The 14,400-nt window shown below is 34.6% G+C and overlaps 1 protein-coding gene across 1 annotated transcript; it reads right to left on the bottom strand.

The window, feature by feature from the left end:
• Positions 1-10,199: 10,199 nt before the first annotated feature.
• LOC110682718 (GDSL esterase/lipase At1g33811-like) lies at positions 10,200-13,387 on the bottom strand. Its single transcript, XM_021859044.1, has 5 exons — positions 13,062-13,387; positions 12,705-12,829; positions 11,686-11,934; positions 11,288-11,549; positions 10,200-11,038 (listed from the first exon to the last, which is right to left on the bottom strand). The coding sequence occupies exons 1-5, from the start codon at positions 13,342-13,344 to the stop codon at positions 10,815-10,817; spliced, it is 1,143 nt and encodes a 380-aa protein (XP_021714736.1). The 5' UTR covers positions 13,345-13,387; the 3' UTR covers positions 10,200-10,814.
• Positions 13,388-14,400: the final 1,013 nt, after the last annotated feature.

The raw sequence follows: 14,400 nt of genomic DNA, 5'->3' as shown, positions 1-14,400 counted from the left end.
GAGTCAGCACTGTGCACACACGAGTCACACATAGTGAGTCATCATTAAACCAAGTTTACACTTTGAGTCATGTCAATTCAATGAGTCAAGCAACACTAAGTCTTAGGTCAACCCTAATTACATGAGCAAAGTCCTATAGTCCAAAATGTAAATGTAGGTACACTAAATCCCAGACGGACGGGTAACCTTTACAAAAGGTTTGAAGCAAAAGGACGCAAACAAATCAACTAGATTCAGCTTGATTGCAATCATATTTGATTGTCGATCGGCCTGACGACGGTCATATTAATTGATTGGGTTCCTTGGTATGCCAGTTAGCCCCTATAAAAAAATTGACATGATTAGTAGTCGGCTCGATTACAATTGCAGTAAGTGATTAACCTGACGTCGATCGTCTCACTTAGCTTAAGTGCCTAAGCATTGGCTCATTACAAGCACCAAGACATTGGCTCAAAAGCCAGCACTTATACGACAATTTTTCCAAGATTGGATTGTCATCCCCCAACTGACAAGATTTCCAAATGTGGATTGTCGCGCATCTTCTTCCATGACAATTTTTCCAAGATTGGATTGTCATCTCTGGCAAAGTTTCTAAGAGTGGATCGTCGTACTCCTTCTCTGTTGGGCAATTTTTCCAAGTTGGGATTGTCATCTCTGGTAAGTTTTCCGAGATTGGATTGTCATACACATAGTTCCCTATGGCAAAATTTTCCGTAGGATTGTCGCAGGTCTCTATTCATTTTAATATTCTGGCAAAGTTCCTCAACGTGGATTGTCATTCATTTTAGTAAGTGGAAAATTTTCCCGAAGTGGATTGTCGATTGACTCTTTTTTGCAAATGTTCCAAGACGCGGATTGTCAATCGTGGCAATATTTTCCTAAAAGGATTGTCGCATAGCATTGGCAAATTTCTAAGGTGGATTGCTTTCAAGAGTTATGTTCCAAGATGTGGGTTGTCGATTGTAGCGAGGTTCTATGATAGATTGTTACGAAGCATTGGCAACTTTTCCCAAAAATGGATTTTGGAAAAATTTCCGAGGTACGGATTGTCGCTTCCTTATGGCAACATTTCCAAGGACGGATTGTTACGTAGCATTGACATCTTTCCCTAAATCGGATTGTCGTACATTGTTCAAGAGTTGTGTTGATAATTGTTCCAAAAGAAAAGAGGATTGTCATCACCAAAAGCATCAACAGTAAAATTCAAGCGAGCATGGAGGATCAACAAGCGGGGGTCTTTGGTAATTTTCTTCGGAATATTATCACAACAAAACTGAAGATGGATGCACGCTGAGTTATCTTCGACGACATTCCCTAGCTTGTGGAGAGTTGTCACAAACAACTGAGGATGGCTTCAAGTGGAGTTATCTTCGATCGTGTTCCCTAGCTTGCGGAAGATGGTGACAAAACGGTAGAAGGTCGTTTCAAGTGGAGCAATCTTCAACATTGTTCCCTAGCTTGCGGAAGATTATCACAGCGGAAATTGAAGGCAATTGCAAGCGTGGTAGTCTTCAGGCGATATCCACTAGCTTGAGGAAGATCGCCAAACAAAATCGGTTACTTTAGAGATGTGTGCTCGACGGTGCAAGATACGCGTTTCTTAACTCCCTTATCTGTTTTAACTAACGCTAGATTGAAGGTATGGCGTTACAAGAATGATTTAGGATCGCAGAACGTTTTGAATCATTCTCCGTCCCTATCGTTACTTTGACTTTTGTTTTCGAAACATAAGTTTCCAAAACTCAGTCAAAGTGGGGGCTTCTGTAGACACCCAATTGTGTCTCCCCAAAACTAAACCCAGTGATGAATACCTTTCATGTCGTTTGATTATCGAATGAAGTGAAAGTGTGAAAAGTCTAATGTTGCGGTAGTTTTTATTACAAATCTCTCTTTCTGTTTTCGAAAACCTACTCTATTTTATGAAAATGGCCAGTCCAATTTAGTTTTATCCATGATAAGGGTCCAATAATAGTGTAGTTGGATGGGGCTTGAAAAGAGCTTTCCAACGATACATTATAAGCCCAATTTCGATGAATAATGAGGAAGTTATGGCCAAAATACTAAATTGAGCCCGATTTTGTTCTTACATGCGGCTCAATGATCTAGAGGAGGACCTATTATTAATTATTATTCCTAAAGCTAGTAGGATTCATTGTAGGCTTCTAGAAATTATCTATAAGGTTCACTTTTATCCTAGTAGGATTAGGATTGATAATTATTATTTTAAAGATTTTTATTTGGAATAAAATAAGTGTTTTATGATAAAACGGATTTTAAAAATGATAAACGCAGATACTAATTCTTAATTATATTAGGAAAAGGATTCCGTACAAGTATGTTTTTATCTTTTAAACAGCGCCAGATGACAAGCTCCGTCGCCAGGCGACAACTTTGGACATAACCAATTTTTTTCTAATTTAAACTCAAACTCTTTTCTATCGATTTCTGGAATTTTTTCCTAGAAATAGGGTCCTTGGACCTCCGTTTTCAATGAACCAATTCTCATTAAGAATTCTCTAATTTTCTCTCATCTCTCTCTCTAAAAGCTAGAAGTTTTCTCTCTCTCTCTCTTCTTTTTCTAAACCTTCCTTCTCTCAAAATTCCCAACTCATTAGATCTTGAAAGACCTAGCCAAGTTCAAAGTTGTCTTCGCCCTAGACGTGAAAGGTTTGATATTTCTGAGGGTTTGGTTCCAAATCTCTATTTCAATTATTTAATTTAAGGATTTTTTAGATTTTAACACCTGATAAAAACGGAAAAATTGATATTAACACCTCCAAAAAAAATATTTATTTTAACACCTCTTAAAAAAATTTAAATTAGAAGTTGCCACCAAAATCATAGTTCAGTTGACGGAACTGTTACTGGGTCCCACTATAACGGATAGTTTTTTGAATTCCCTCTATATATGCTCGATTCTCCCTAATTCTCCCCTATTTTAACCTAATCTTTGTTTGAAACAGATCGATTTGCTTCAAAATAACCCAAATTACTGGATTAATTGGTTTTATTATAGTTCGTGGAAGACATTGAAGCTACTGAAACAAGTATTTGGGTTTATACGAATGCAACGAATTATGTTGAATCAAATTGGGTAAATTTAGGTTGGTTGTTTGTTAATTATGTAATAAATTCATTAGGTTTATTAATTAGGATTGTTTAGTACTTGAATTGATACTTAGATTGTGTTATGTATGCATGAAATTGCCCAATTACAAAACTAGGGTTTATCAGAAATTGAAATTTGGGGCTTTTTGTATTAGTTAATTAAAATTGAAAATTGTTGTTAACAATGTTAATTCGTTGATGATTAAATGTGTATATGTAATTGTTGTTCTAAAATTGATGCAGATTATGGCGTTTGTTAGCTCTTCCCCTTCTAATGAAAAGAAATGCAACTGTGGTGTGCCAATGGGCAAGCTAACTAGCTGGACAAGGGAGAATCCAGGGAGGAAGTTCAGAGCTTGTAAGTTTTATGATCCAATCATAGAAACAAGGGGCTGCAAATCTTTCGAGTGGGTTGATCAACCTGACGGGACAGATTGGCAAACAGGGGTTATTAGCAACCTCTTATTGGATAAGAAGCTGCTAAAGGGTGAAGTCAATGAATTGAAAAGGGAAGTTGACGAAATCAGTGGTTAAAGGAGGTGCCTACTAAATGAAGTTGATAATTTGAAGATTAGATGCAAGGCCTTAAAAGGTGACAGGAATAGAATGAACATGGAGTGCAGTGTAGGGAAGACAACTTCAATGAACTATTTTGGTTGGTTGGGCATTACAATTTGTATTAGTTTGTCAATGCTTGTTGTTTTCATAATGGGTAGAAGTGGTTAACTTGTATTATTATCAATTAATTTATGGAACCTAAATTTAAATATTTTGTATTGGCTTGAGTTGTTATGAGAATGGTTTCAATGATATTTGCATTGACTGAGTTGTTGTTTTTTAAAATGCTTTAACATTGCTAAAGGAATTGAAGATTGTAAAAGCTGTGAAACTAGCTCCCTTTTTTCATTGGCAAAATAAGTAAGCACTTCAAAAGTAGTTTGACAAAAGAAGCTTACTTTACACTGCCTTAAAGCAATGCAAATCATAAATACAAGTTTTAAAATGTCATATGGTAATAAAACCCATAGGAAATCTACCAAATCATACATAAAACTAAGGAAAACTAACAAATTGTTCACTGATAAACACTGTTCACTAATTAGACACATGAATTCACTGGGTGAGGTTTATCTTGAAGGTCTGCATCTTGCCCCTTGTCACAACACCTGTTTGCTGAGCTGGTTGTGCTGCAGGCTGACTTGAGGGGGTTCTTGCCTTGGTTGGAGGCTCTTTCTTTGGGTTTGGCTGACTTGAGCTAGGTTGACTGGAGCTAGCCCTCTTCTTTGTTTTTGATTGACTGGAGGTTGGTTGGGTTGAGGTAGGTTGTCTTCCAACTCCTGCCTCTGTTGCAGCCTATCACACATGTTGTGTCAAAATGGAATAGTTAATGACATGTATTATAGGATTGAAAATGTACCAAAAAAAAGAGTAAGAAAGTTGAGGTTGATTTGGGTTACCTTTTTTGCAGCCCTGAGCTCTTTCTTTTTTCTCTCCTCTACCATCCAAGGTGTATTCAAGGGGGGTCTACCTGCTGCCTTTACCAGCTCTGTTGCTGGTGCTGGAGGTAGTTTGCAGGCCTTGGCATAATGCCCAAAACCCCCACAGTGTTTGCATTGCTTCTTCCTCTTTGTTGAGCTACTTGCAGTTGAACATTCCCCTGGCTCAAGCTTCCTTTTCTTTCTTTTTGGTCTGCCTGGCTGCACTTTAAATGCAGGGGGTTGTGGTTCTCTCATTTTGACTTTCTCCCAGTGTTTGGGACCTGGCATTGGGTGGACAACTGGTTCATAAGCAGCTCTGTATGTTTCCATTGTGTAGTATGGGTCAACATAAGCCTGTATGTCACCCCTCATATCTAGCATGCATGCATAAGCATGAACACAGGGTATCCCAGTGAGTTCCCAATGGTAACATGTGCATGTTTCTTTCTCCAAGTCAACCAACACTTGGTCATCCTTAAGCTGCACTTCATATGTGTTGTCCCTTGATGGCTGTACCACACACCCCCTAGCCACAAAATCTATCCTATGCAGAACATGCCTGACATATGGCACTAAGTTACTATTTATATTTTTGGCATCCTCCCACTTTTCATTATTCATGTTCATTATATACCTCTTCATCCATTCCATTTGGGTGAGGATTGGTTTATCTCTTGCAGGTCTGATTACTGCATTGAAAGTCTCACACATGTTGTTCAACAACATGTTGGACTTGGCAGTAGGTGGAAAAGCATGTCTACACCAATGTTTGGGAGGAATACTCACTAAGTACTCATATGCAGCTTCATAAAAAAATTTGATAGATTCCATGAAAAATTTGATAGATTCCATGGCTATCTCATACTCAAACTGACAATTACATACATATACAATCAGAAAAACACTCAAACTGACAAATGCATACATATACAATCAGACAAATACTCAAACTGCCAACTACATACATATTAAACCACACAAAACAACTAATCAAGTCAGTAAACATATATGTAACACATGCATTATCAAACACAGCACTAAACATGTAAAACTAAACATGTACTGTCAATACACAATCTAACAAGTACTGCAAATGTAAAACTTAGCACATCAAAGGGAACAAATTCACTTACAAAAGTGTTAGCCCTAGCAGCACTCCAAAAAAGCTCCTTAAATGTTGCTCCAGTGAATTTGAGCTTAAAGTTGGCCCAAATATGCCTAACACAAAACCTTTGGTCTGCTTTGGGAATAACATCAGCCATTGCTTCAATCAATCCCTAAAAAAGGCAAACATCAATACACCATATTAGAAGAAACTCAAACACTTACACATGAATAAAAGTTTTGGAAGAAAAAAGTAAGGTAGTATTACCTTTTGCCTATCAGACATGATGGTTAGCCCAACTCCTTGGTCATGTGTGAGCATAGCCATTAGAGACTCTAAGAACCAACCCCAAGTTTCCTTGTTTTCCACCTTCACTGTGGCCCAGGCTAGGGGGAACAATTAGTTGTTCCCATCTTTAGCCACTGCCACCAAAATCTGCCCAGGGTAGGCACCTTTGAGGTGACAACCATCCACCCCAATAAGTGGCCTACAACCTCTTGTAAAACCATCTCTCAGAGGTCTTAAACACATGAACATTCTGAGAAACAAGGGTTGTTCTGGCCTATCAATACCATCAACAACAATATTACACCCAGAACCAGGGTTGTACTTCATCACAGCTTTCCCATAATCCCACACCTTTGCATACTGCTCCCTAGCAGAACCAAATATAATCAACTTTGCCCTACACCTTGCTACCCATGCCTTAAAATAAGTCACTTCAATAACCAAATCATTCAGCATCCTAGCCCTAATTCCTTAATTCTCCAGTTAGGGTTACTCCTAAACTCCTCCAAATACCTCTCTGTTATATACTCAGCAGTAAGCATCCTGTTCTTCCTCACTCTTAAACAAGTGTGTTTCAATCTGAGGTTTTTGATTTGCCAAGTTTGCTGCTTAACAAGTTTTGAAGCAAAGACCTTGAATTGACACTTCACTCCCCCCACACATGTACAAGCAGGCATTCTACAAGTGTAAGTGTTAAACTCACAATCACACCTATACCTACATTGTATTGTAATCCTAGTACTGTCATTATGCAAAAAGTAGAACTCATACCTGTTTTGAACTGCATGAAGTCTAAGTGCCCTCCTTAGCACTTGTGCATTGCTGAACTTTAGATTTACTTTCAACTTAATAGGGTTCTCAAAGTCAACATCAGCATTGAACCATGGAGCAATGTCCTCTTCTTCATCAGAACCACACAAACTCCTTGATTCATCTGAATCTCCTTCATTCTCTAGATTAAGATGCAGATCTCCAACATCCAAGTCTTCTCTAAGCTCTGACCTCTTATCTTTCAGGGGAACAACTTCTTCTATTTCACTTCCCAGCCCTTTCTTCAAGCTTTTGTTCACCTTGTCCAAAATATCCTGTGACCCTTCAATATACCATTCCTCATCCCCTTCATCATATTCTTCCTCACCAGGTTCCCAGTCCAAGTCCTCATCACTTAAATCTTCACTTGAGTACTCAGAGTCAACATCCTCAAGCTCATCAAACTTCAGAGCTTTTGCCTTTGCTGACCCTTTCCCTTTCAACCTACCCTTCTCAGTTACCACTTCAGCTACTTTCTCTTTTCCTTTCTCTGCCTTACTAAACCTAGGGCTCCTTCTCACACTGACAGTAGTATTAGTGGTGCCCTTCTTACCCTTTTTATTTTCCTTTGGTGGATTGGGTTGGGCCTCACATGTGGGCTTAGTAGTAGTTGGTACTGTTACAAATACTTCTACATACCCTTCACCATTTGTTGTCTCCAAAAGACCCTTAATATCTTCACTTTTAACTAGCTCCCTTTTCCCAGTGTTAAAAATTTTCCCCTTCTCCCTATACAAACAATTGTAATGCATAGGAATAGGGATATCCCCTTCAACAAACCCATGAATAGCAGCGGTCCTAATCAAATGCACATCCATCTTAGACACTTCAACTTTCCTTTTCCAATAACACCACCCATCACACCAAACAAGAAGCTGCCTATCTTTGCTTACTCTTTTTGGAACAAATGCACCTCCAACTCTAAGACATATGTCAACCATGCCATCATTGTCCCCCATTGTCTACCCACCAGTCAAAAAGGATAAAAAATATTAAAACCCATTCAATAATTGAACATTATATGATAACATGCGCAATGACACTAAGAGAATAAACAAATCTACCCTAATTATCTAACTTGCAGTGCAAAGGCAGCGATTCCAACATTTTTGCATAAACAATTCAAAATCAATTCAAGTACTCCATGAATTAATTAAGAATAAACCACTGTAAATAACCTCTAATCTCAATTAAATAATTCAATTACCCTAATTCGCAAAGTCAATTAAATAATTAACCTAATTTGCATAGTCAATTGAATTGTCAAGGATTTCATGCTCTTCTACCAAAAGTAACCCTAATTCAGCATATAATTGCAATTTTGACATCAACCAAGCACCACAATCAAAGATGATAAAAAAAAATACCTTCTTTGGAATCTTTCGACTATCTTTTTCAGATCTCCAGCAACGTTTGCCCCTTTTTTCTTGATGAAGATGACGAACACCTGCTGATTGTTCTTCTGCAATGTTGACACCTAGCTTTGGTCCTCAACCATACAAAATTAGGTTTAAATTTTTCCCTTTGAATATTTGTTTGATTAGATGAAGATTTAGAGAGAATTGAATGAAGAAGTTGGGTCAGTATTCAATGAAGGAAGAAGATTCGTATTTTGTTAGGTGAAAATTGCAGGTAAAACTAAATGATGGGGCCCACAGACTTTTGCCGTCACGGAATCCGTTATCTGATGGTAACTTCTAATTTAAATTTTTTAAGAGGTGTTAAAATAAATTTTTTTTTGGAGGTGGTAATATCAATTTTTCCGTTTTTATCAGGTGTTAATATCTAAAAAATCCTTAATTTAATTGTTTGTTTATTATTTTCCTTGAACTTACTAATGTGTGTATTTTGTTATTAGAAAAAGGTACGAGGCATCAAAGTAAGTAATTTAATTGCTTATCTATTATTTCGATGTAGAAAGCATGCTTAGATTGTTTTATTAATTCTTAGTATCATGTTAGGATGTTATTATTGCTTTCTAGTATCATGTTTAGGATGCCTTTTATGCTTTATAATATCATGTTAGTATCATGTTAGGGCTAAAGCTTTATTCTTTATTGTTTAGTGACATGCTAGGGTTTGTTATTAATCTTGTTAGTATCATGCCTAGGATCTTGCTAATAATATTATGCTTTAACATGATTATGATTGTTACTTTGACTGTGATTATTATTATGATGATGATTATTTGTCATGTTGCTTGATATATTATTGTTATTGCTTGATCACACCTTTTATGCATGATTAAAGGGAATTTGTACTTGTAATCACGCTTAATAAGATAATTAATAATTTTGTTTAGGCTAATTTGATTATAATTCAAGTGATCGCCAATAATATATTTGTTTGTGCATTAATATTCAACCAACATATATTAAACAGGTTTAGGGTTAATCTATTGATTACATGTTAGTCAAAAAGCGCACATGAATACGAAAAGAATAAAGTAGAGGCCTATTTTTAGGGCGGATTCAATCTCTTTTAGGTTGGATTTGTACCTTCATCCTCGAACTTCCAGTCATGGTTTCAAACCTATTAGAGTTAACGATCTCCTGGATCGTTAAGGGGTGTAACCTTCACCATGTGAACAGTTTACAAGTTCCTAAAACTTGTTGGCGACTCTTTTAATCTAGCTTCCTTCCCTTTGGACGACACCATGCTTAAGTGTATGATCACATTGGGGCTCAAGTGTGTGATGACTTGAAATATTCCCTACACTGGGTGACCAATAATCTTGGTATTTAATTAATTGGTCACTAAATAGTCATTTTTCAGTGTGTTATAAAACGCTTAAATTGACCTTTTAGTAATGTTATGAGCTTATTTTGAATTATTATTTTGGTATATTATGTAATTATTAGCATTGCAATAATTGTGTCATATTGAATTGAAAGTATGTATCGACTGATCCAAAGAAGATTTTGTGATTTGTTTGGCTCTTTCTATTCTCTAATCCCCAAATCCAATCTGCTGCATTTGGCCATAATTAGAGTTATCATTTAATTACACTATGTTTGGATAACAATATTGAAAGGAAAGGGAGAAGAAGAAGAAAGAGGGAAGGGAAATAGAGATTAGGGGAGGGAGAAGGTGAACTCCCATTTAACTTGCAAATTTCTCCAATAATGGAGGGATTTGGTTTATTTAAAAGGGAAGAAAAATGAATCCTACCAATTTCATCATAAAAGTTTGGTCCCTATCAAATATATATGTAGCAGTATTATGTGATTAACAAACAATAATATATATATTCAATCTAAATTATGAACTTAGAATGTCATAAAATCCAACTAAATTGTAAAATTCTAATAAAATTTGTGTAATTAATGAATTTAACTAATAGAAACTTTAGATATTAAGAAGGCTGATAAAAATTTATGGAGATATTGGTTGATGAATAACTATAAATTAGTAATTAAAATATCATAGTTTATGCAATGATAGATATATTAGTTGCTCAGGTAAGGGGAAAAAGGAATTATTAGGGGCCCTTTAAATTACATAGTGAGGCCTTGTTTAGAGGGTCTCTTTGCACATCCTCTTAGACGGCCATGACATTAGGTATCCAAGCAAAGGATGATACATCCTTAGTTTTCCTTTCTATTTTCTTCCCTTTCCTCCATTTTTCTCTATTCAAACACAGTTTTAGTCTTTGTTGGATACCGCCGTAGCTGTCCCATCCCTTTGCCCAATTTGCAAATCCAACTAATTTTATAAATCATTGACAATTGTGATAAAAAAAAAACAAGTCAAGTAAAAAAAAAAAACCAACGAAAAAGTTAATTAGATGAAGTATATAAGTTTAAACATCCATCCAAACTCAATCCAAAAACAAAAAATAGTGATATATGGTCATTCCACACACTACACTTGAACAATTTGGTCCTAACCAAACACACATTGCTTCAACTCAAATCCATTATATATGGTTTTAATAGAGTTAACGATATTAAAAATAATACAACTCACAGAATTTAATACAATTGGATGCTTGAAAATAAAAATAAAAACAATACAATTATTAATTAGAGTGTTGCCAATTGGCGAACGTTGATAGGGTGTGCATATGTATTGGCCTTGGAGTTGTATGCCATCTTGGCATATATCACATTGGCTACCTCCGTTGGGTGAAATGCATCCCAAAATAGATACTTGGAGCGATTTTCACAAGGAGTTTGCAAAGGAAGGCAAGTAATTTGCCCATTGTTTTTCCCTACTCCACAACACCCCTCTTCTGTTACCTCGAGTCCTACACACGTAACGAATAAAACATTTAAAATTGATAACCAAGCAATAACACAAACATGAATTAAACAGAACTAGAGAGTCTTATGTATGTACCACTAGCTAGTGTCATTTTACATACGCATAGTGGTGAAATAGAGTCAATAAGAAACTCTAAAATATGTGAACAAATTGACCTTGAGATCAACTCGACTAATATAAGGTGAAAGATTTGCTGATATTCTCACATTACGATCAAGGAAAGAATACGTACCATAAGATTTTTTGTTAGCGGTCAATTCTTTGCTGCCTTTAAAAGAGTCTAAGTACACGAATTTAGCCCCTGGAAATTGACCATTGTTTACAATATCAACCAATTGTTTTAGTCCTGAATTAAATAGATTGATAATATTGTTCTTGTCCTCGTTACAACGGCTTTGTGCTGTCCCATTGAACCTTGCTAGCTCATAAGGAATGCATCCAATTGGCCCGATTCCTGGTAAGATCACCTTCCTTGCTCCAAGTCGATACAAATCCTACACGAATTTGTTCATTTGTTAAAAAATCGTTATAGAAAACATTTGTAATGCTAAACTAGGCTAAGCATAGTCACTTCGTGTGTGCATTTTTTGTCAATCAAACGACCTCTGTTTAAGAGTTAATAATACAAACCGTGAGTTGGCGCGAGTATTCTTGAAGAAGGGCAGTAGCATAAGCTTCAGGGGTAAATTGATTAGAAGTAGAGTAGTAATTAGGCATGAAGTAATTGTTGAGGTAGTCATTGCTTCCTAATCCGGAATAAATGATGCACTTGTTTAGATAATTTTGAAGGGAATTTGCATCTCCCCTAAAAAATCTCCTTAATTGTTGTACAACTCTCCCAAAGTTGTTCACTTGTTGATTCATTGGAATATGAGCACCCTGCATTTTATGAATGAGTTAGAACTCTTAAACGCAATCATCTTTTTTCCTAATTGGTAACTTATACACAATGGTTCATATGGTAATAGTTTGACTTTTAAACTATTTAAATATTTATATATCTACTTTGACTATTTTTTTTTATCAATATATAAATAACATATATTTTTTTTATATAAAGGAAAGATACAAGAAGTTACGATATATATAAATAACATATGTTACTATGTAAAATATCTTTTGATTAGCCTTTATATATGTATATTTTCATTATAAGCTTTATACTTCTTAATGTTCTTACTAATGTTTGATTAATTGATTATATATATTAAAACTGTGCATTAATTGAGGGATTATATTTTCCTCTTTCTTTGTATTTTCCTCTTTCTTTGTATTATTACTCAAAAATTATAGATATGCAATTTAATAAAATATTTTTAAACTATCTAATAGAATACGATAATAATAAGAGTACTATATAATTAATATGAGGATCATGGACTTGAGGGATGATAGTCCTTCTATCTTTCCCCGGTGTGATCAGGGTTTGATCTTTACCCCATCCCTCCCGTGATAGGTTAGAACTTTAAAAAATGAGTAGAACAAAAAAACGAAGGAAGTTAGAAAGGAGGTGAAAAAATAAATAGAGGCCGGGAATATTTGTCACATTTATTTCAACAGAATAAACATTTCAAAATAAGTGAACCTCGAGAACTCGATTAAATGCAACCTATATATTGTAAAAAAAAAAAAAAGCAAAAAAATCGTACCAAGTTATTGCCAGTCTCATCTCTAATACCAGAAGCTCCCGATGCAAAATTCACTCCCTTGATAAGAGAATCACCTGTTGCACTTGAAAATGGTGGAATGTAGCCTGTAAATCCTAGAAGTTGAGCTGTGTATTGTTACACAACGTTATTAGTACTTAATTATTACTTTAGTCAATTTTAATTTTATATGAAATTTTAGTTATACGGTTACACCTACAAATAAATTTAAAGTTGATAATTGATATAATACTAATATCACAACAATATTTTAAACGGCATAAAGTAGGAATACGATGAAAATGGGAAGAAATAAGTAGTTAGACGATATGAAACAGAGAGAGTAAAAAGTCTAGTTACCCAACACATCGACAACAGTTCGACCATTACAAAAACGACCTGTGGCTCCTTGTGCAAAATCAACACCATAGGGCTGATAATTAGCTCTAGCCAATGTAAGAATACCATTGTTATTACCATTATCAACTAAAGAATCACCAAATATGAAGAAACAAGGCACTTGCACTTGTTTTGGTTGTTTCGTAGCTGACGTCCTATTATTACATGCCGAAGCTATGTAACACAACAACAATGCAATTACAATTGAAAATACTTTCTTCTTACTAAACTTGATATTTTCCATCTTTATTATATAAATTTTTAATTTCCCTCAAAAAAAAAAAAAAAAAAAAATTTTAATTTGTTCTTTTCTTATTTTGGATATTATTATGTATAAACTATATATAGACATGAAAATGACGGTCAAAACAATTGTTTTCATGGGAAACATGCAATTTGTACTTTAATCATTTAATTGCTTAATATAAATTCAAGCATATAAAAAAGATATGCGGTGAGGTTAATTGATGGTAGCTTGCAATTTGACGGACGGTGATGAGGTTCCTATATCCCGTGAGTATAATGCCGTTGATTTAGTTTATGAGGTGAGGTCAGTAAGCTGCACTAATTAGTAGATAAAGGCATACTCTACTTTTGATAATTTACTAGATACTTCTTGAGCAATGTCCGGTGGTTAGTTTTCGCGCCATGCACGGTAATTTTCAATAATTATTATTAAATTATTTTTTAATTTTTTTTTATAAACAAATAAAATAAATTCTAAAAATATAGTTGACAAATTTGGATCAAAATGAATGATTACGAAAAATATGTTAGATAAAAAAATGAAGTAGAAACTAATCAAAATTATGTTAAATTTTTTTTTATAGAGTTATATAAATATTTTTGTTAAAGATATGTCAAATCTTTTTTATTTTAAGCTATACAAAATTTTGACATATCTTTAACACAAATATTTCAATATTGTAATACTTCATTTTCTCTAAGCTATTTATATAGTAGCAATACATAATCGTATATTGAGTAAACTAATTGCTTAACTTATTACCAAAAGTGGGTAAACTATAAAGCTAAGTACTACCTTTGATTTTTTTTAGTTGCAATTTTAGGGTATTATTTGAAAGATATAAAATATTCCAAAGTTGCAACTATAAAAGATTGGAGCTAGTATGATATTTAAATAAAAAAAAATATATGTATCAATTGATACAATCAAGGTGATACTAAGTAAATCCTATCTTGAACTATAAAAAAAAAATAATAAAAAAAAAAGTAAAGTAAATCGTATCTTGAAGATGCATACAATAAATAAAAATAATAAAAAATTTCATTTGTTAAC

The sequence above is a fragment of the Chenopodium quinoa genome, unplaced genomic scaffold (assembly GCF_001683475.1).
Source record: "Chenopodium quinoa cultivar QQ74 unplaced genomic scaffold, ASM168347v1, whole genome shotgun sequence".
Taxonomy (NCBI): Eukaryota; Viridiplantae; Streptophyta; class Magnoliopsida; order Caryophyllales; family Amaranthaceae; genus Chenopodium; species Chenopodium quinoa.
Note: the sequence above shows the minus strand (reverse complement) of the source record. Positions and strands in the feature narration are given on the sequence as shown.